General features: G+C 41.5%; 1 protein-coding gene across 1 annotated transcript in view; it reads right to left on the bottom strand.

The window, feature by feature from the left end:
• Positions 1-21,138, bottom strand: part of Rnf180 (ring finger protein 180) — a 167,219-nt gene that overhangs the window by 129,992 nt on the left and 16,089 nt on the right. Inside the window, exons 2-4 of the mRNA XM_032898938.1 lie at positions 19,384-19,518; positions 15,426-15,428; positions 93-188 (exon numbers count right to left, since the gene is read on the bottom strand). Of these exons, the coding sequence (XP_032754829.1) occupies positions 93-188; positions 15,426-15,428; positions 19,384-19,518 (234 nt within the window). The remainder of the gene's footprint in view (positions 1-92; positions 189-15,425; positions 15,429-19,383; positions 19,519-21,138) is intronic.

Here is a 21,138-nt window from a genome sequence, read left to right as displayed (position 1 = left end):
GTGCTTTGAGACAACGCATCTAAGACAGGAAAGAGTAAGTGTGCAAGCAGTTTGAAGGGCGTGTATTACTCTCTCTGGAACCGAACACTTACTTTTTGCACGAGGCAGCTTATCCATTCTGGAAGGGCTTCTGCGTTCATGTGCCACAGATGACAAGTGTTTTGGGCGTCGACTGACTCATGTCTGTCCTGTTATAGAAGAAAGAATATTAGCGGCTATCATTTCAGAATTTATTTCACAATTTCCATATTAAAAGATAAAAATAAAAACCCCATCGTGTTATAAATCAAATATACATTGCCTTCTTTCCCTTCTTCCCATCATCAAACGCCAAGATTAAATTTCTTTTCAAGAAATAACTACCTATGATTCAAACACTGTCAGTGGATGTCATATCTGGTGCCTCATTTTTAGATCTGTGTATGACATTAAATAGTGTCTTTGCAGGAACTGTCCCCAACCTTCAATCTCTGAGTTTATTTGAAATCTACTGTCAATAAATAAAGAAGCTTGTATTCCTCTATCAGACTGACAATAAACATGACTGGCAGACAGAAAAGTGACACAATCTGACATGCTGAAAACCAGCAGAAACGGGGCCTCTGGCTCTCCTCCGGCCTTGTCCTGAAGTCATCAACGTTGGGAAAAAAATCCTGACTCCCTCTAATGTAAGCCATAAGACTTTGTGTGACATGTATCTTCCTTATGCAGGAAAGGAACATCCTAACCTGTGAGCACAAAGGGTAACAAAGTAGACGCTCAATGGATAGGCCATGTTAAATTCCCCGAGATGGTAACCATAAAAGCACATCCCCTGTACAAGATCAACAAAAATTTAAATAGAGAGGTCTAAAGTAGCCGTGTAGCGTGCGATAAATAATTGAGACATAATGGCTTCCCATCATGTCAGAAAGCTGGTCGGCAAACCAAGGGGAAGATTAGTATCTTGATTAGGTATGTGGCCTCAGGCTAGTAAATCTATAGCTCTGGGCTTCAGCTTCTCTACTTCAAATTACTGCCTGGAAATTGTAAAGGGCTCTACGGACTCTCCTGGGTTTGCATTTCAGTCCGGGAAAGGCGATGAAGGTATTGGTTAAGAGGAACATAGAAAGTATAAGACATTTCTCAGGGTCAGGTTTTACACTCAATAGTTATACAGTTGTCAAATCACAGTAATCTCTTGATATTTCTGAGGCAATTACACAACTGTCACTAAATCATGTTAACAAAATAACAGACAAAGGTGTTTCTAACCACCTATTAACTCCGTATCATAGTGATATCAAAGTACTGGGGTTGACCAGCTCAAAACAAACTTCATTAAATCATCAACCTTAGCTTGTGCCTTGGAGCCAAGACTACCTGGAATAAGTATGATCTATGTATAATTCCCCAAACTGAGCCCTCTGGGGCCACATGGCAACTTTTCTACCATTGGATATTAGTGGGTGTGGATGAAACATTGCAGTGTATTTTATTTATACATTGTTAAGATCTATAAGCCAGGCAGTTCAATCCACTTCCTTTAGAAAGACAAACGAGATGATGACCTAACAACGTGAATTAAAAGTGGAAAGAGACATGAGGCATTGTTCTATGTTGGATTACATGGACTGCCAGTTATAATCAGTAGTAATCCCCAAACAAGGAGTCCCACAAGCAGTAAGGACAAGCAGTTCTGGTGTGCTCTTACACAGTACAGTGAGTGTAGGCTAACAGGAAAATGTGTTTCAAAAAGGAGAAAGGATTGTGAAGAGTTTTTTGAAGGGAGCAGAGATATTTAACCTGACTGAAACATTACACAATATGTATGTATCAAGACATCCCATCATCTCATTAAAATGTATATTTTTAACATTCTATGTTTTAGGTAAAAGATAAATAAAGAAAAAAATAAAAGACTTTGAGATGTTTTCTATTCTAATATCTTAAAAAAAAAACTTTCTCAACAGAATTTGCAAACAATTTCAATGGGAGCTAGACTGTCTTTTGGAAAATGTTTCAGCTGCCTAAGGAAACTTCAACTGAAATGCCCTAACTCCAGCTCAGCCTGTAGAAGACAGCTTCCCCAGTTTTCCATGTAAAGTTATAGAGAGCCTTGAAACAGGGGCAGTGACATGCATGATCATATGAAGAGGACATTACTGAGTAGGTGAAAAGTTAAGAGGCCATGGTAGGGACAGTCTCCAGCGCTCTCACTTACGGCTCCATAATAGCTCCTCAGAAAGAATGGATGAGATCTCAGGATGAAATGAGGAACAAGGAGCAAAGGTCATCGGAAATGGGAGTAAAGGTTACTTTTGGATATTGTTGCCTGTGAGTGATGTCACCACTGGGTTCAGAGGTGAAAGCTAGTTCCTGATACCAACACCTGGAATGTTAGCACTAAAGAGTCTGAGGCAGGAGGATAGCACGAGGCTAAAATAGACTCCATCGTGAACCTGGTTTGCTGTTGTTGCTTTGATTTTTTGTTTTAGTTTTTAATTTAAAAAAAAAGTTTTTAATTAAAAACCCAAGCAAGTACTACTAAAAGCTCTCCTTAGGGGGTTAAAAAGGTGCCAAAGAATTTGGCTGACCTGAGTCCTAGGACTTTAGGGAAGTCAGAGCAGAAATGTGACAAACTGGGATATTTAGCAGGGGGGAAAGGTATGTAAGCAGCAATGCATTCAGGATGCAGCATGGTTCCCTCTAACTGCACACAGTGAAACTGCAGCAAAGGGAAAGGATTGACAGGCAAAACTTAGAACTCAAGGAAGCAGAGTGGAGGGGGTGGGGACACTCAGCCTGGCCACACAGTGACTGTAAACCATGTTTGGGAAGAATCACCAAGGTGTGGCTAAGTAACTTTTATAAGGAACCGGTTACGGATGGAGGGAAATGGGTTCTCCACAGCCCACGTGACAGAAGGCAGCTCAGGGTTTTCAAGACGAGCTAGTGCTGTGAAATAGAATGTGGTGGCCCGTGCCAAGGTGTATCCCTGAGAAATTACGCTGTGCGACAGATCTGGTATAAAGGGGGTGCGCTGGAGGGAGGGAGGGGATCGAGGACCTGGGAAGGGGTCGAGGCAGAGGAGTGACATGTAGACAAGACAGATAGGAGCAGAGCCATGAGGGCAGAGGAGAGGACGGGGCACAAAGAACAGAAAGGGGGAGAGAGAAGCTCACTGGGAACCCCTGGGAACAGAGCTGAAGTGTCCAGCAGGCCTTTTACACCAGCCCACACCTGAAGCACCTGACCAGGGCAGGTGATGGTCAGAGATGATGACGTAAGCCCTTGCTAGGGTCCTGGGAGGAGCCTGATGGAATCTCCTGTATTCCTACAGCTAGGACCTTTGACAAAGTGTCCAAGGGGTTACTCGAAGCACCCAAATTTAATTCTGCTGTTGTAAGAACTCTGCTCCCACATTCTGCTGCAAGGGATCCAGTGGGCCCTTATGCAGCCCAGGTTGCTGCTCTGGAAGGTACAAGCTGTAATCTTCATTGGTGTCTATGTGGTAATCGCAGAATCCAAGTCTTTTCTACTTAGATTTCAAAAGATGTGACCCACTGAGTGGAAATGCTGTCAGTCATTGCAGAATCAATTTATGGGGCTGGGGCCACTCTTGGACCACTGACACAGATATAAAAATCCCACACAGCGGGGGCACTCTTGAGACCACAGACCCATACATTTATAGAAAGATTTAAAAGGGTTGCAGAGACTTCTGGATCCTTCCTTGAGGCATGAAGTCAATGATGGTAGTGCTTCCCTGTAAAAAGGCAGTATCCTTAGTTCCATTGGATTTCATATGTACTTGGGACATGCTGATCCCTCCTTTTCAAATGAGACTGTCTTTCCTAGGCCTATCTGGCCACTGTGTTTTAGTAACTACAAGGCTTATACTGATTTCACAAAAGGGCCTGGGGAGAATTCACCAGCCTCATCTACATCTGATTTACATGAGACTGGGCTTTAGAAGTTTGAAGTGGAGCTGGAACAAGACAAGACTTCGGATTTAATGGGAAGGAATGACTGTATTTCACATTCCAAAAGAACGTGGCTTGAGGGGGCACAAAGTGCCCTAAGGCCCCATGCTCAACTTTGGTGCCCAGCAGCTGGTGCAGTTTTCTCTTTTGGGGGTTGGGGGACGAAGAGACTTCTGGAAACTTCAGGAGAAGTAGGTCACTGGACTGCAGCATGACTTTGAAGGTTGCAGCTGGTCGGCCATCATAGGTGAAGCCTCTGATGAACCCTCCCACTGCCACCAGGATGTTGTCTCACTCCAGGCCCAGAACAAAGAGCCCAGGCACAATAGACAGAACCTTCTTTTTTTTTTTTTAATTAGTTTTTTTTTAACTTATTTACATTCCAAATGTTAGCCCCTTACCTGGTTTCTGGTCCAAAAGCCCCCTATTGTATCCCCTAACCCCCTTCTTCTATGAGGGTGTTCCCCTTCCCTAACCACCCCTCCTTCCCAACTCCCTGCCCTGACATTCCCCTACACTGGGCAGTCCAACCTTGGCAAGACCAAGTGTTTCTCCTCCCATTGGTGCCCAACAAGGCCATCCTCTGCTACTTATGCAGCTGGAGCCATGGGTCTGTCCATGTGCACTCTTTGGATGGTGGTTTAGTCCCTGGGATCTCTGGTTGGTTGGTATTGTTCTTATGGAGTTGCATCAACTCTTTCTCTAACTCCTCTAATGGAGACTACACTTTCAGTTCAACAGTTGACTGGTAGCATTCGCCTCTGTATTTGCCATGCTCTGGCAAAGCCTCTAAGGAGACAGCTATATCAGGCTCCTGTCAGCATGCACTTCTTGGCATCAGCAACATTATCTGGGTTTGGAGGTTGTATGTGCATGGGTTGGATCCCCAGTGGGGCAGTCTCTGGATGGCCTTTCCTTCAGTCTCTGCTCCAAACTTTGTCTCTGAACTTCCTCCTATGAATATTTTTGTTCCCCCTTTTAAGAACTGAAGCATCCAAACTTTGGTCATCTTTCTTCTTGAGCTTCATGTGGTCTGTGATTGTATCTTGGGTGATCCAAGCTTTTGGGCTAATATCCATTTATCAGTGAGTAAATACAATGCATGTATTTTTGGGATTAGGTTACTTCACTAGTTTCATCCATTTGCCTATGAATTTCATTGTTTTTAATAGCTGAGTAGTATTCCATTGTGTAAATGTACCACATTTTCTGTGTCCAGTCCTCTGTTGAGGGACATCTGGGTTCTTTCTAGCTTCTGGCTATTATAAATAAGGCTGCTATGAACATAGTGGAGCATGTGTCTTTGTTGTATGTTGGGGCATCTTTTGGGTATATGCCCAAGAGTGGTATAACTGGGTCCTCAGGTAGTACCATGTCCGATTTTCTGAGAAACCTCCAGACTGATTTCCAGAGTGGTTGTAGCAGTTTGAAATCCAACCAACAATGGAGAGTGTTCCTCTTTCTTCATATCCTCACCAGCATCTGTTGTCATCTGAGTTTTTGATCTTAGCCATTCTGACTGGTGTGAGGTAGAATCTCAGGGTTGTTTTGATTTGCATTTCCCTGATGACTAAGGATGTTGAACATTTGTTTAAGTGTTCAGCCATTCAATATTCCTCAATTGAGAATTCTTTGTTTAGCTCTGTACCCCATTTTTAATAGGGTTATTTGATTCTCTGGAGTCTAAGGTCTTGAATTCTTTGCATATATTGGATTTTAGCCCTCTATAGGATGCATGATTGGGAACGATCTTTTCCCAATCTGTTGGTTGGTTGTCGTTTTGTCTTAATAACAGTGTCCTTTACCTTACAGAAAGAAGCTTTGCAGTTTTATGAAGTCCCATTTGTCGATTCTTTATCTTAGAGCATAAGCCATTGGTGTCCTGTTAAGCAAATTTTCCCCAGTGCCATCTGTTCAAGTTCTTCCTCACTTTTTCTTCTATTAGTTTGAGTGTATCTGGTTTTAGGTGGAGGTCCTTGATCCACTTGGACTTGAGCTTTGTACAGTGCCATAAGAATGGATAAATTTTGCATTCTTCTACATGCTGACCTCCAGTTGAACTAGTACCATTTATTGAAAATGCTCTTTTTTTCACTGGATGGTTTTAGCTCCTTTGTCAAAGATCAAATGACCATAGATATGTGACTTCATTTTTTTCCTGGATCTTCAATTCTATTCCATTGATCTACCTGCCTGTCTCTGTACCAATACCATACAGGTTTTTATCACTATTGCTCTGTAATACAGCTTGAGGTCAGGGATGGCAATTCCCCCAGAAGTTCTTTTATTGTTGAGGATAGTTTTTGCTTCCCTGGGTTTTTTGTTATTCCAAATGAATTTCCAAATTGCTCTTTGTAACTCTATGAAGAGTTGGAACTCTGACGGGGAACCTTCTTAAAAGATAAGTAATTTCTTCCTTAAACAATTAGAATGTTTCAAAGGCAACTGAGAATTCTGCTACAAGAGAGCAAGACCTATTAAGCAATGAATTTAGGATCAAGAACTAATTTGCGGAGTTGGTCTAATACACAGGAGGACAGACATAGGTGATATGCAAATTCCATGCTCTTGTACATATGCACGGGAGCACCCGTAGAGCGTGTTTATGTGGAACCAACTTTTCACAGATAGCAAAGATAACAGAAAAGGAAGTCTCAGCGGCTGGGAGGAGTAGACACTGTCCTACTTGGGTTTCCTTATTTAGACTTTGTAACCACACACAGTGGTTACTCTTACTGATCCAGTCCCAAAGATGAGAATGTTGAGACCCGAGGGAGCTGGCAAAGTTCTCCAAGTTGACATCCTATGAGGTTTGATGAGCTCCAATCCAAAGAATACCCTGCTCTTACACAACTAGGCTAGTGGGTCACAAGCAAAACCCACTATGGGCAGTAAGCCCTGTAGGTTCTTTCAAATATCTCAAGAAAACACAGCTTGAACTTTATTGAGAGCAGCACGTCAAGTCACAATGTGTCCTTACTTGCTCTTTCAATAGCAAGCATATAAACAAGGAAGCATCCGCATTATTTTTCTTACACTTAGAACACAGTGCAATTATAGATGCTATCACGGTTGCCCACCCTAATCCCTGGGGGGGAATTCTAGCATTGCTCAATCATTGATAATTCTAGAACTTCAAACATTAATCTTAGAAATCTGTGGGTGTGACTTTCTGCAACCCTTAAATAGCAACCTCTAGGATCTGCTGAGATCTCTGGAGAAAGTACAAGGAGTGCTCAGGAAAATGATCTCGGTCAAGACCATGAGTCTGCTGAAGGGCTGTCTGGAAAGGTGTTTGTTTCCAGGGCACGGCTTCCATGTCACCAGCATGAGAGGTGCCTGGATGCTTAAGCTTTAGTTTCTTCTTCCCAACCACAGTGACTATACATTAAATGTACTACTTAATGGTTCTCTATGTTACAAGGTTAAGGATCCTATAGTGTGTGTGTGTGTGTGTGTGTGTGTGTGTGTGTGTGTGTGTGTGTGTGTGTGGTTTTGTGTGCCTGTATCACCTGCCTTTTCCTGCATTTTAAGTTCTGATGTTGAAGGCTTTGCAGTGACTGTTCAGGCATTGTAAGCTGCCTTCCTCCAAGTAACATGTAGTTTAGTCACATCATAAAACTGAGAATCCTTTATAACACCCAAATATTTAAGAAGCTTGAGAAAATGACTGTCAAACTTAAAGTACATAAGCAAAAAAAAAAAAAAAAAGGTTGGCAGTTGTTTAAATGTTTCTAAATGTTCTAGATTGTACATATTGCTAATAGTTCCTGTTAGTATTTATAGGTTTATAATAATTACAAATGTAATTCTTCCAGAAAGAAAAATTCATTTCATCTCTAATGACATACATCCCCAAACATATTATTATTTTCTATGTAAGCTATTCTTTGCATATATGGCTCTAAGTCTATGGATCCAACCAACCAGAAAATTCATAACAAAATGCATTCTCATGAACAGTAATTATTCTTAAACAATGTCATACAACAACTGTTTACAGTTTAAATCGTATTAGATATAAGCAAACCAGAGGCAGTTTAAAATATATATGAGGATATACAAAGTTACATGCAAATATTTTACCTATGGGCTCTGGGCATCTGTACATTTTTATATTTGTGTGGGCTCTGGAAATCAGTCTTCCATGTGCATGAAAGATGACTGTAATTTTATTTTCTCCATATCCTAACAACTGAAGAAAATTTTCTATTCTGTCCATACCAGAGAGAATATTTAATCTCCTAAAAATTTTCAATGCAAATTTTGAAGTAGCAATCTTTCTTTCTTTAGTTGCTAGGTCTAAAACTCACTGAGAGGCAAGCTGCATAGAATGGATACTTTTTTTTTTAATTTTTATTAACTTGAGTATTTCTTATTTACATTTCGAATGTTATTCCCCTTCCCAGTTTCCCGGCCAACATCCCCCTAGCCCCTCCCTCTCCCCTTCTATATGGGCTTCCCCCCATTATCACCCTCCCCCCAACAATCAAGTTCACTGGGGGTTCAGTCTTGGCAGGACCAAGGGCTTCCCCTTCCACTGGTGCTCTTACTAGGATATTCATTACTACCTATGAGGTTGGAGGCCAGGGTCAGTCCATGTATAGTCTTTGGGTAGCGGCTTAGGACCTGGAAGCTCTGGTTGGTTGGCATTGTTGTTTATATGGGGTCTCGAGCCCCTTCAAGCTCTTCCAGTCCTTTCTCTGATTCCTTCAACGGGGGGGGGGGGTCCCATTCTCAGTTCAGTGGTTTGCTGCTGGCATTCGCCTCTGTATTTGCTGTATTCTGGCTGTGTCTCTCAGGAGAGATCTACAACCGGTTCCTGTCAGCCTGCACTTCTTTGCTTCATCCATCTTGTCTAATTGGGTGGCTGTATATGTATGGGCCACATGGGGTAGGCTCTGAATGGGTGTTCATTCTGCCTCTGTTTAAACTTTGCCTCCCTATTCCCCCAACCAAGGGTATTCTTGTTTCCCTTTTAAAGAAGGAGTAAAGCATTCACACTTTGGTCATCCTTCTTGAGTTTCATGTGTTCTGTGCATCTAGGGTAATTCAAGCATTTGGGCTAATAGCCACTTATCAATGAGTGCATACCATGTGTGTTTTTCTGTGATTGGGTTACCTCACTCAGGATGATATTTTCCAATTCCATCCATTTGCCTATGAATTTCATAAAGTCATTGTTTTTGATAGCTGAGTAATACTCCATTGTGTAGATGTACCACATTTTCTGTACCCATTCCTCTGTTGAGGGGCATCTGGGTTCTTTCCAGCTTCTGGCTATTATAAATAAGGCTGCGATGAACATAGTGGAGCATGTGTCTTTTTTATATGTTGGGGCATCTTTGGGTATATGCCCAAGAGAGGTATAGCTGGATCCTCAGGCAGTTCAATGTCCAATTTTCTGAGGAACCTCCAGACTGATTTCCAGAATGGTTGTACCAGTCTGCAATCCCACCAAATAATGAAGGAGTGTGGAACGGATACTTAATAATCACTTCACCCTCAGAGAATAGGACAGTGCCTGAAGCACAGTGGATGGGTACCTGCTGGATGAATGAAAGACGCCTGCTCCACATTGGCAACTTTCAGTCACTGTCCTCTTTAGCAACCTCAGCCACTTTGGTGTGGAAGGTTTTTGGTTGTCTTTGAAGATTATCAAAATGTACATGGATAACGGCACATATGCTTTTGTTTGGTTTTCTACACTGCTAAAAAGGTTTTCATTTAAAATTTGAAACTATTAACAATTCTTCTATATGGCCACAATCCCTAAATCAAAATTTAATCTGTTTATAAAAAATCTGGGAAAATCTAGGAAGTGACTGAATCAAAGCCAACAGCATACTTTCCCCTAAATCCTCTGGGTCTGAAACAAACGGAAGGATGAAGTGTAGGGGTGGAGAATAGGGTTAATACATTCCTGTGCTCCAGCTCTTCCCATTGGAAGATACTTGTACCAATTGGTACAGCTAATGAATTGTTAAAAGCCTCGTACAATTGGATTTGACAAAAATGATCACCTTTTCATGATAAAGCCCAGAACTTGCTCTTACTTTTCAAGATTGTTTACATATCAGCAAAACTAATAAAATGAAAGAAGAGAAGGAGCAGAGGAAAGAAAAAGATCCAGGCTGGCAGAAAGAATAACAGATTATTAACTTTAAAGCGAGTTCACGGTAGTCAACCTAAAAATGTTTACTAATAACTGGATACAGTGGTGACCACACAGACCGGGTAAGGAGATTTATCAACATGTCAGTAACTTTGCGGGAAAGTGTTCATGTGACATGTCGCTATACAAATTCCTTATTTCATCTAAGCTTATTAATGATTATAATATTCCCCACATAATCCTGTTCATAATCCTAAGCAGCCAGTACCTACTGTTAAGTTTACATGATTCTTGAATGTTTCTATATTAGCAAATATCAAGCCATGTCTGTCCACAGGGGAAGTTCTATGATACACGTTCTTGTGATTTTTATTAAGCAGCAAATACATTATGCTCTCTACCCTAAAACTGCTTCAGGCATTCCCACGTTATAGACAAGCAAAATTAAGCAGCGTCTCAGCAACTTGTCAAGGTCACAAATTCAAAACCAAAGGTTCCATCCAGTCAGCTCGGCTTCAGAGTTCGTGATTCAGACGAGGAATTTCCAGCTGCTACCTCCTGTAGCAGGTGATGGTACAAGTTCTAGGACTACGCACCTAGTCCTTTCTCCCACATGAGTGCATTTAATAAAGCACTGACACTCTCTCCAACACTCACAGAAAGCAGACCTAAAACTTACTTTTAAATTAAGCAAAATAGCAGACTAGTTTATATGGAAAAGCAGATTTGGGAAGGAAATTCCATTAGCTATTTCTACTTTATGACATCCCAACAAAACCACTTTTATTTCAGAACTGTTAATATAAACCAAATATGTTTGCCTAAACAGCTATTCTTACATGCTACAGGAATAGATCTAGAGGGGTGTGTGTGTGTGTGTGTGTGTGTGTGTGTGTGTGTGTGTGTGCATGTGCATGTGTATCTGTATGTGCATGTCCTTGTGTACATACGTGTTTATATGTGGGCATGTGTGTGTGCACATGTCTGTTTATCTGTGTATATGCATGTGTGTACATATGTGTCTGCTTGGGTGTGTGTGTGTGCATGTGTGTGTGTGTGCACGTGTGTATGTGTATCTGTATGTGCATGTCCTTGTGTACATATGTGTTTATATGTGGGCATGTGTGTGTGCACATGTGTCTGTTTATCTGTGTATATGCATGTGTGTACATATGTGTCTGCTTGTGTGTGTATGTGTGTGCGTGTGTGTGTGTGTGTGTGTGTGTGTGCGCATATGCCCACAGAGGCACATTTGCACTCCTCGGTGACATGGAAGCTGACTGTTTTAAGGAGACAAAGTCGACTAAAGTGCAGAAAGAGTTGAAGCATAACAGTGGGGCAAATACAAGAGAACGCGATGTTTTGTGCGTGCATGATAAGGAAGATGACGATTCTGTGCTCTAAACAACTACGTAATAAACTTAAAAGAATGACAGACTCAGAAGCATCCTGACCTGGGGAACGTAAAGCCTTTCTAACAGCTAACAGGTTATCTCCTTGCCTGTAAGCAACTTACAAGCTAGACAAGGTTATGTCACTAAGATTCAAAACCTTACTAGGGAGATTATTTATGTCAAGTGAGATGTGACAGGGCAGAGGGGAAAAACCAACCAACTAAGCTAATTTCACACTGAGCTGGCAGGAAGATGGTTACACAATGTCTATAAATAAAATGATTTCTTCAAGCAGCAGGGGGCACTAGTGGACCTCTCCAACAGTTTCCTTTCTGAACATGGACTGGCTTTAGCTGTCCATACAGGATGTGTACTATTTTCCTCCATTGCATAGGACTTAATTTTTTAAATAACACTGTATGGTTTGAATGTCAAGGTGTTGATGACTTAATACCATTAAATAATATTCTGACAGATGTTTACAACTTAGTTTTCAAGTGTAAGCAGTAACAGTATCTCAGCAAATTTATTAAAAATAAGTAGCCCAAATAATTTAAGTACGGCAGCTGTGCATACCCAGGGACAAACTCTGTGGCAAGACTTTCGCTTAGTACTGTTGTTAGTTTTCAATTAAATATTTAAAGGGTTACAAATGTAAAAGACCCCAACCCCTTTGGATTCCTTGTCTTTTGGGGTTTTTGTTTGTTTGTTTTGATTTCTTAATTTTACATGTATCCAAAAAGGTTATTTCAAGACTGAAAAGATCTAATTATAAGATCTGAAGGGCTGGGTAAGGGAGCGGGAGAAAGAGGGAGAAAGACAGAGCCCAGGAGATAACTCCATCCATGCTCTATACTCTTCAAACTATGATCAAGATCATCCTGAGTGAGCTAACCCAATCACAGAAAGACATACATGGTATGCACTCATTGATAAGTGGCTATTAGCCCAAATGCCTGAATTACCCTAGATGCCTAGAACAAATGAAACTCAAGACGGATGATCAAAATGTGAATGCTTCACTCCTTCTTTAAAAGGGGAACAAGAATACCCTTTGGCAGGGAAAAGAGAGGCAAAGATTAAAACAGACACAGAAGGAACACCCATTCAGAGCCTGCCCCACATGTGGCCCATACATATACAGCCACCCAATTAGACAAGATGGATGAAGCAAAGAAGTGCAGGCAGACAGGAGCCGGATGTAGATCTCTCCTGAGAGAAACAGCCAGAATACAGCAAATACAGAGGCGAATGCCAGCAGCAAACCACTGGACTGAGAACAGGACCCCCGTTGAAGGAATCAGAGAAAGAACTGGAAGAGCTTGAAGGGGCTCAAGACCCCATATGTACAACAATGCCAAGCAACCAGAGCTTCCAGGGACTAAGCCACTACCTAAAGACTATACATGGACTGACCCTGGACTCTGACCTCATAGGTAGCAATGAATATCCTAGTAAGAGCACCAGTGGAAGGGGAAGCCCTTGGTCCTGCTAAGACTGAACCCCCAGTGAACTAGACTGTTGGGGGGAGGGCGGCAATGGGGGGAGGAGGAACACCCATAGAGAAGGGGAGGAGGAGGGGTTAGGGGGAGGTTGGCTGGGAAACCTGGAAAGGGAATAACACTTGAAATGTAAATAAGAAATACTCAAGTTAATAAAAAAAAAAAGATTCAAAGGCCCTGTCAGTCACAACCTATCAGAGTATTCTCTTCTAAGGCACAGATCAAACATTTTTTATTGGATATTTTCTTTACTTACATTTCAAATGTTATCTCCTCTTCTGATTGTCCCCTATCCTTTCCCTCCCTCCCCTGCCTCTATGACAGCGCTCCCTCACCCACTTCCTCACTCCTGCCTCCCCTGCCTGCCTTTCTCCTACACTGAACCTTCACAGGAACAAGGTCCTCTCCTCTCATTGATGCCCAGTAAGTCCATCCTCTGCTACATATGTAGCTGGAGCCATGGGTCTGTCCATGTGTACTCTTGGGTTGGTGGTTTAGTCTCTGGGAGCTCTGGTAGGGTCTAGTTGGTTGATATCGTTGTTCTTCCTATGGGTTGCAAACCCCTTCAGCTCCTTCAATCTTATCTCTAACTCCTCCATTAAGGGACCCAATTCTACATTCAATGGTCGACTGTGAGCACCTGCCTCTGTATTTGTCAGGCTCTGGCACAGCCTCTCAAGAGACAGCTATATCAGGCTCCTGTCAGCATGCACTTCTTGGCATCAACAACATTGTCTGGGATTGGTGACAGTATATGGCAGATGGATCCCCAGGTGGGGCTGTCTATGGATGACCTTTCCCTCAGTCTCTGCTCAACACTTTGTTTCTGTATTTCCTCCTGTGAACATTTTGTTCTCTCTTCTAAGAAGGGAGCATTCACTATTTGGTCTTCCAACTCCTGAGCTTCATATGGTTGTAGATTGTAGGTGTATTGTGGATTGTATTCCAAGCTTTTGGGCTAATATCTATTATCAGTGAGTACATACCATATGTGTTCTTTTGTGATTGGTTACCTCACTCAGGATGATATTTTATAGTTCTATTCATTTGCCTATGAATTTCATAAAGGCATTGTTTTTAATAGCTAAGTAATACTCCATTGTACAAATACACGACATTTTCTGTATCCATTCCACTGTTGAAGGGCATCTGGGTTCTTGCCAGCTTCTGGCTATTAAAAATAAGGCTGCTATGAACATAGTGGAGCATGTGTCCTTGTTATATGTTGGGGCATCTTTTGGGTATATGCCTAGGAGAGGTATAGCTGGGTCCTCAGGTGGTACTTTGTCCAATTTTCTGAGGAACGTCCAGACTGATTTCCAGAGTGGTTGAACCGGCTTACAATCCCACCAACAATGGAGGAGTGTTCCTCTTTCTCCACATCCTCACCAGGATCTGTTGTCACTTGAGTTTTTGATCTTAGCCATTCTGACTGATGTGAGGTGGAATCTCAGGGTTGTTTTGATTTGCATTTCCCTGATGACTAAGGATGTTGAACATTTGTTTAGGTGTTTCTCAGCCATTCAGTATTCCTCAATTGAGAATTCTTTGTTTAGCCATGTACCCCATTTTTTAATAGGATTATTTGGTTCTCTGGAGTCTAATGTCTTAAGTTCTTTGTATATATTAGATATTAGCCCTTTATAATGTAGGATTGGTAAAGATCTTTTCCCAGTCTGTTGTTTGCCATTTTGTCCTATTGACAATGTCCTTTGCCTTACAGAAGCTTTGCAATTTTATAAAGTCCCATTTGTCAATTCTTGATCTTAGAGCATAAACCATTGGTATTTTGTTTAGGAAATATTCTCCTGTGCCTATGCATTCCAGGCTCTTTCCTACTTTCTCTTCTATTAGTTTGAGTGTATCTGGTTTTATATGGAGGTTCCTGATCTACTTGGACTTGAGCTTTGTACAAGGTGATAAGAATGGATTGATCTGCATTATTCTACATGCTGATTGCCAGTTGAACCAACACCATTTGTTAAAAATTCTGTCTTTTTTTCCACTGGATGGTTTTAGTTCCTTTGTCAAAGATCAAGTGACCATAGGTGTGTGGGTTCATTTCTGGGTCTTCAATTCTATTCCATTGACCTACCTGCCTGTCTCTGTACTGATACCATACAGTTTTTATCACTATTGCTCTGTAATGCAGCTTGAGGTTGGGGATTATGATCTCTCCCACCAGTTCTTTTATTTTGAGAATAGTTTTCGCTATTCTGGGATTTTTGTTATTCCAAATGAATTTGCAAATTATTCTTTCCAACTATATGAAGAATTGAGTTGGAATTTTGATGGGAATTGCATTGAGTCTGTAGATTGCTTTTGGCAAAATGGCCATTTTTACTATATTAATCCTGCCAATCCATGGGCATGGGAGATCTTTTCATCTTCTGAGATCTTCAGTTATTTTCTTCAGAGACTTTAAGTTCTTGTCATACAGATCTTTCACTTGCTTGGTTAAAGTCACACCAAAATATTTTATATTGTTTGTTACTATTGTGAAGGGTGCCATTTCCCTAATTTCCTTCTCAGCCTGTTCATCCTTTGAGTAGAGGAATACTGATTTGTTTGATTAATTTTATATCCAGTCACTTTACTGAAGTTGTTTATCAGCTGTAGGATTTTCTCTGGTGGAATTTTGAGGGGTCACTTAAGTATACTATCATATCATCTGCAAATAATGATATTTTGAGTTCTTCCTTTCCAATTTGTATCCCTTTGGCCTCTTTTTATTGTCTAGTTGCTCTGGCTAGGGCTTCAAGGACTATATTAAATAGGTAGGGAGAGAGTTGGCAGCCTTGTGTAGTAAAGAAAGAGAACTTCAGACCAATCTGAACATGGATGCAAAAAATACTCAATAAAATTCTCACAAACCGAATCCAAGACCATATCAAAACAGTCATCCATCATGATCAAGTAGGCTTCATTCCAGGGATGCAGGGATGGTTAATATATGGAAATCCATCAACGTAATCCACTATATAAACAAGCTCAAAGAAAAAAAACCACATGATCATTTCATTAGATACTGAGAAAGCATTTGACAACTTCCAACACCCCTTCATGATAAAAGTCTTGGAAAGATCAGGAATTCAAGGTCCATATCTAAACATAGTAAAAGCAGTATTCAGAAAACCAGTAGGCAGCATCAAGCTTAATGGAGAGAAACTTGAAGCAATCCCACTAAAATCAGGGACTAGTCAAGGCAGATCAAACATTTTAGTTTGAGTTAAAAGCTGGCAGATGCCCGTCTTTCCAATTTCACGTTTTATCAGCCCAATTTAACCCTGAGCACCAACACAGTCTGTGGCTACACCTCAGGGACTTTGAACACGCTCCTGCTGAGGGCTTCTGTGCTCTCTTCCCTGTGCTGCCTTCTCTTGCTCAGTTCCTGGGAAAGCCTTTTCCTTGCAAATAGGTCAGTACTCTGCCAATCTCCTGCTTTTACCAGGCTTGATACATTTCCTTTTACCAATTATACAGATAATAATTGAACATTTCTTTGATTGACTAATATTATTTTTTATGATTTGTAAATGTTAAATATCTAATATTAAAGCAGAAATTTAAGTTATTGATATTTATTATGATGGATTTATAATTATAAATGAACTATGATTATGCTAATATGGTACTAATCCAACAGCGAATGATAAATCTTAGAAACTTCACAAAGACAGAATATTCTTCTGTTTGCCTTCAAATCTGCAGTGCATGTAATAGGACCATCGGAGTACAGTCTGCTCAGGCCGTCATGGTAAAACTCCATAAACAGAGGAAGGAAACAACAGAAACATACCTTTGTATGTTTTTAGAGGGTAAATGGTCAAGGTCAGGACACCGGCTACCTGGGCTCTGGTGCAGGCTCTTTTTAATCTTGCAGACAGCTACCTTTTCCTTTGGCCCTTGCATAGTCTTTCTTGCCCTATAAGCTGCAGTCCTGCTGGATTAGTCTTATCCTTATGATTTATTTTCTCTTAATTATCTAGCAGTCTCTCCTCTAGATATAGTACTATCACAGCATCGACAAATGAACCTGAGACACTCATAATTCAGCCACATTGACCAGATGGAAATCCTTACACTGTTCTGTTGTATGTGACCTTGACAAGTTGTTAACCGTTGTTGAGTTTTGCTGATACCATGAGCATAGATTTGACAGCTGTCAGCGTGTGTTACAGAGCACGAGAGAGTGGGGCCCAGAAAGCGTATCAGCTCAATGTGATAAATGCGAGATCACAAACAGAGAAAAAGAGTGCTGAAAAAGGAAGCCATGACATTTAGGATGGACCGTTAGTGGAAATGAAGGGAGGAACAGCCAGACCCTGAAAAGGGGACTGTTGATTAGTGATCCATGTTGTAGGGTGAGCTAGATGACCTGGCATTGCCTTCAGTGTGCACTTGAAGATCACGGAACTCTAGAGGATGCTGCTGTGTGAAAGCTGCCTCCTATATTTGGGCAGAAATAGCATAGACATTCTTACATCTTTATATACAGACCCTCGGTGGGAGCAACGACTATACATTGGTTTTAACAGAGACAGTGTGGCTCAGTGTTTACTGCAGCTGGGGAGTTATCGGGGCAGGTGTTGGCTTGTAGGGGTTTAGGAAAGAGAACTAAGGACTTCTCCAGCACTCACTTCAGAACTATTTAATAAGTAAATGGTTTACCTCTTCCATCACCTACCTGTGCTAACGCAGTGGCTGCCATGAACACGACCAACAGACATTTGTTCTAATGATGGTTGGGTCACGTGATTCTTTTACCTTTTTGATGATCTGTTCATATTCTTTCTGGCCTGATTAATTGTGGTGCCTTCTGTCCATAATCTTAAAATGTTTTATTATTTACTTATTACTTCTGAATATTTTGTGTTTCTCCAGTAGCAGCATAACCAGACATATGTTAGTATATGTAAAATTAAGATATGCTTAATTATTATATAAATACATTTTATTCTATAAGATAGTTGTAATCATTTACATATATTTTATTAATGAGTACACATTATACTAATAATGCACAGAGAGGAAAGGCAGACTGGAAGCTGCTGGGGACAGTAGGAGGACAAATAGGCATGACAAACGTCTGGGTCTCAGGTCCTGAACTGTTTGGTGGAGGTATCTGAATAATTAAGATTAGTGGATTATATTCTTAAAATGAGTAGATTTTACAGTTCACAAATGGCATTTCTGAAATATCTAAAAATCCATGTATACATGTGTGTCTAGATATTTTCTGCCTCTCTTCTAGGAGCCTTCTGGCCCAGGCACTGGTGCAGCTCCAGTGCAGACATCAGCCTGCTGTTAGCATGGCACTCACTCATCAGGCTAGGCTATGAGGGCCTGTCGCAAACCGTAAAGCTCCAATGCATTAGAGCCTGGTCTTCGTTCTGCATCACTGCCTTCCTCACCGTGTCCCAATGTGTCCCAGAGCTGCCCAGGCTCACTGCCTAGACACAGGGGACTCAAGCAAAATCATTTACCCTTGGTGACAGATTGTGTTCCTCGGAGGGTTACTCTGAAGAAGTGACAGAGATACAGATAGTGTGAATAGAAACAATCTATCGGATGGCTCTGATCAATAAGCAATGGAAAGGCACCCCCATCATTAGTTACCAGAGAAATATGAAGCTGACTCTAATGATGGGCCGCCGCTTGTCCTCCTGAATGGACAGACCGTACACACGAAGGTATGAGAGCGACTGGAATCCCGGAATGCTCGCCTTGGAAGACTAGTAGCAATTCCTTGAAAACTAAATGTGCGTCTGCCCTGTGACTAAGATACTCATCTCCAAACACATCCCAAAGATGACAAAATAAGAGACAAAATTCCCGTAGCCTAAGATGACAATAAGTGCAGATCACTGCAAATGAGCAAGTGCTGAGGTCCCTCGGCAGGAAACACTGGAAACTGTCACACTCGTGAATGACACAGAATTCAGCCAATGGCTCCACATGGCAGGTATATAAGTGAGACTGTAAAATCTGACGCTGGGGCAAGCACAAGGGAACGGGATGTACAAGGTTTTAGTTCATTTGAACAGAGTCAAGGATAGGTGATGCCAGCCGGCGGGGACACAGCTCTGCAGCTGGTGCCTTGGAACAGGAAAGCCTTCTCTGAAAGAGGGCAAAACAGACTTCTCGGGTCATGGGAAGGTTGTATATCCTGAACTGATTCATATAAGAATTAATTAAAATTATCAAGCTGTAAGGAAGTTTTATTCGATACAAATTATGTCCAATAGACTGCTGGCATGAAAAATTTCAGATTTCTGTCCGCTGAAGTGTACCGGATCTTTAAAGGTGTTTGTCATGTGTCTGGGTGTGGCAGAGTAGATGTGCACGTACGTATAGGTGTGCCTCCGTTTCCACTGTCTCACACTCTTGAAGTCAGCGAAACTCACCTCAACTGATTGAGTCTCAAGAGGACTCATGAAGCAACCAGAACTTGCGATGCATTTTCTACATCTCCAGCAACGAAGGGCGCCTGTCTGCTCCTCACTGCTCTGCGTGCCTGTCGACTCTTCACTTCTTCTCATCTGCGAGAACAATGACGACGTTCTGTCAGAACGACGAGCTGCACCAGAGAAGTTCGATTCCCAAATCCTTACAGGAGCAGTGACATGTAGAGATGTCAGAAGCGTCTCTCACTGTGGTGCTAGACACCTGGCTCCTCTACCCTGTGTCCTGAGCAAATTATCAGTGTCTGGGGCTGCCCTGTGACACAGCCAACTGCAGGGCCCCATGGCAGGATGAAACTTATGCAGGAAGTTTCAACATTCCAAGGGACTGATAAAGGTGTTGTGGGTAATATCTAAAACACTTAAAATTTGGTCCTGTGAGCCAGGATTCCTTAGTCTTCCATACATAAATTCCTTTCCCAGAACACTTGAGTGGACTACCTTTTCTGTAGTCTAAATTACAATGCACTTTTCACACACTGCACATTATGAGTGTAAGCTGTAGCATCCTGTGAGGTCCCAAACTGAGGTTGTCGAGGACACGAGTCTGGAGCTGTGTTCTACGGAGCCCCAGCATATGCCACGGACAGGTCCTGCTTTGTGGAAGAGTCCCATGGCAGCTTTTGGGACGACCTCAACAGGTTTTGTGAGATGAATCAGGCACCTACCTGCTAGTGATTGTGTCCTAGGCAAGGAGCGCTATATAAAATGTCTGACGTAGAAGTTTCCATGTAATTCTGATAACGATAGTGCATTTATGCAGTGATTACAAGCTTATTTTCTTTCTAGAATGCTCTATGTCTCTCCTTATTGATGTTTTAAGGCCAGAGCTCAAGGGAAGATCTATGAAGTCATTGCAGTGTTTTTAAGAATCACAGGAGGATTGCTAGGTGGGTAGAGAGGATTGCTGCTAACCCTGAAGACCGATTTGATGCAGCAGACCAACATGGCAGGAGAGAACCAACTCCCTCCTGGAGGTTGCCCTCTGTCCCCCACAAACTGCTATGCTGTGGCAGGTGAGCCCTCCCTTTGTACACGTAAGATACGTAAACAGATAAACGTAACTTCTTTTCCAAAAGGAATTGTGGCAAGGAAGTGTAAATATTGTTCATTTTGATTTTCATTTTTGTGGGGTTGATTTGTGGCTTTTTTTGTTTTTGTTTCTTCTTGTTTTTGAAAAAGACCAAAAATTGAACATAAAATTGGGTGAGTATGGGAGTGGGAGGGATCTGGGACAAAATGGGATATGGGAAAAATGATCAAAATAGATTGTCTAAAATTTTCACTAGAAAGTGTAAAAATAGTATATTAAAATAATGGATTAAAATTTAAGTATACATGCTTTACTTTTTAGTGAAATTTAAATATTTTTTTAAACTTTTTATTGATTCTTTGTGAATTTCACATTATGCACCCCAGTCCCACTCATCTCCCCATCCCCTCCTATCTGCCCTTCACTCTTACAACTGCTCCCCCAAAATAAAACACACACATACAAACTAAAAGGAGAGCATGGAAAAATATCATAGAAGTCGTAGTATGTCACAGTATTTCTCACAGTTTATCCCCCTGTCCACCCATCTTCATTTGCAAATGTTCATTGCAATGAGTTACTCGGTTTGGATGAATCAAGGTCGATAGCTTCTGTGACAACGTCAACATTGGATCCTCACTGGGACTCCTCCTGGTTATCCTGTT

Source organism: Rattus rattus, chromosome 3 (genome assembly GCF_011064425.1).
Source record: "Rattus rattus isolate New Zealand chromosome 3, Rrattus_CSIRO_v1, whole genome shotgun sequence".
NCBI lineage: Eukaryota > Metazoa > Chordata > Mammalia > Rodentia > Muridae > Rattus > Rattus rattus.
Note: the sequence above shows the minus strand (reverse complement) of the source record. Positions and strands in the feature narration are given on the sequence as shown.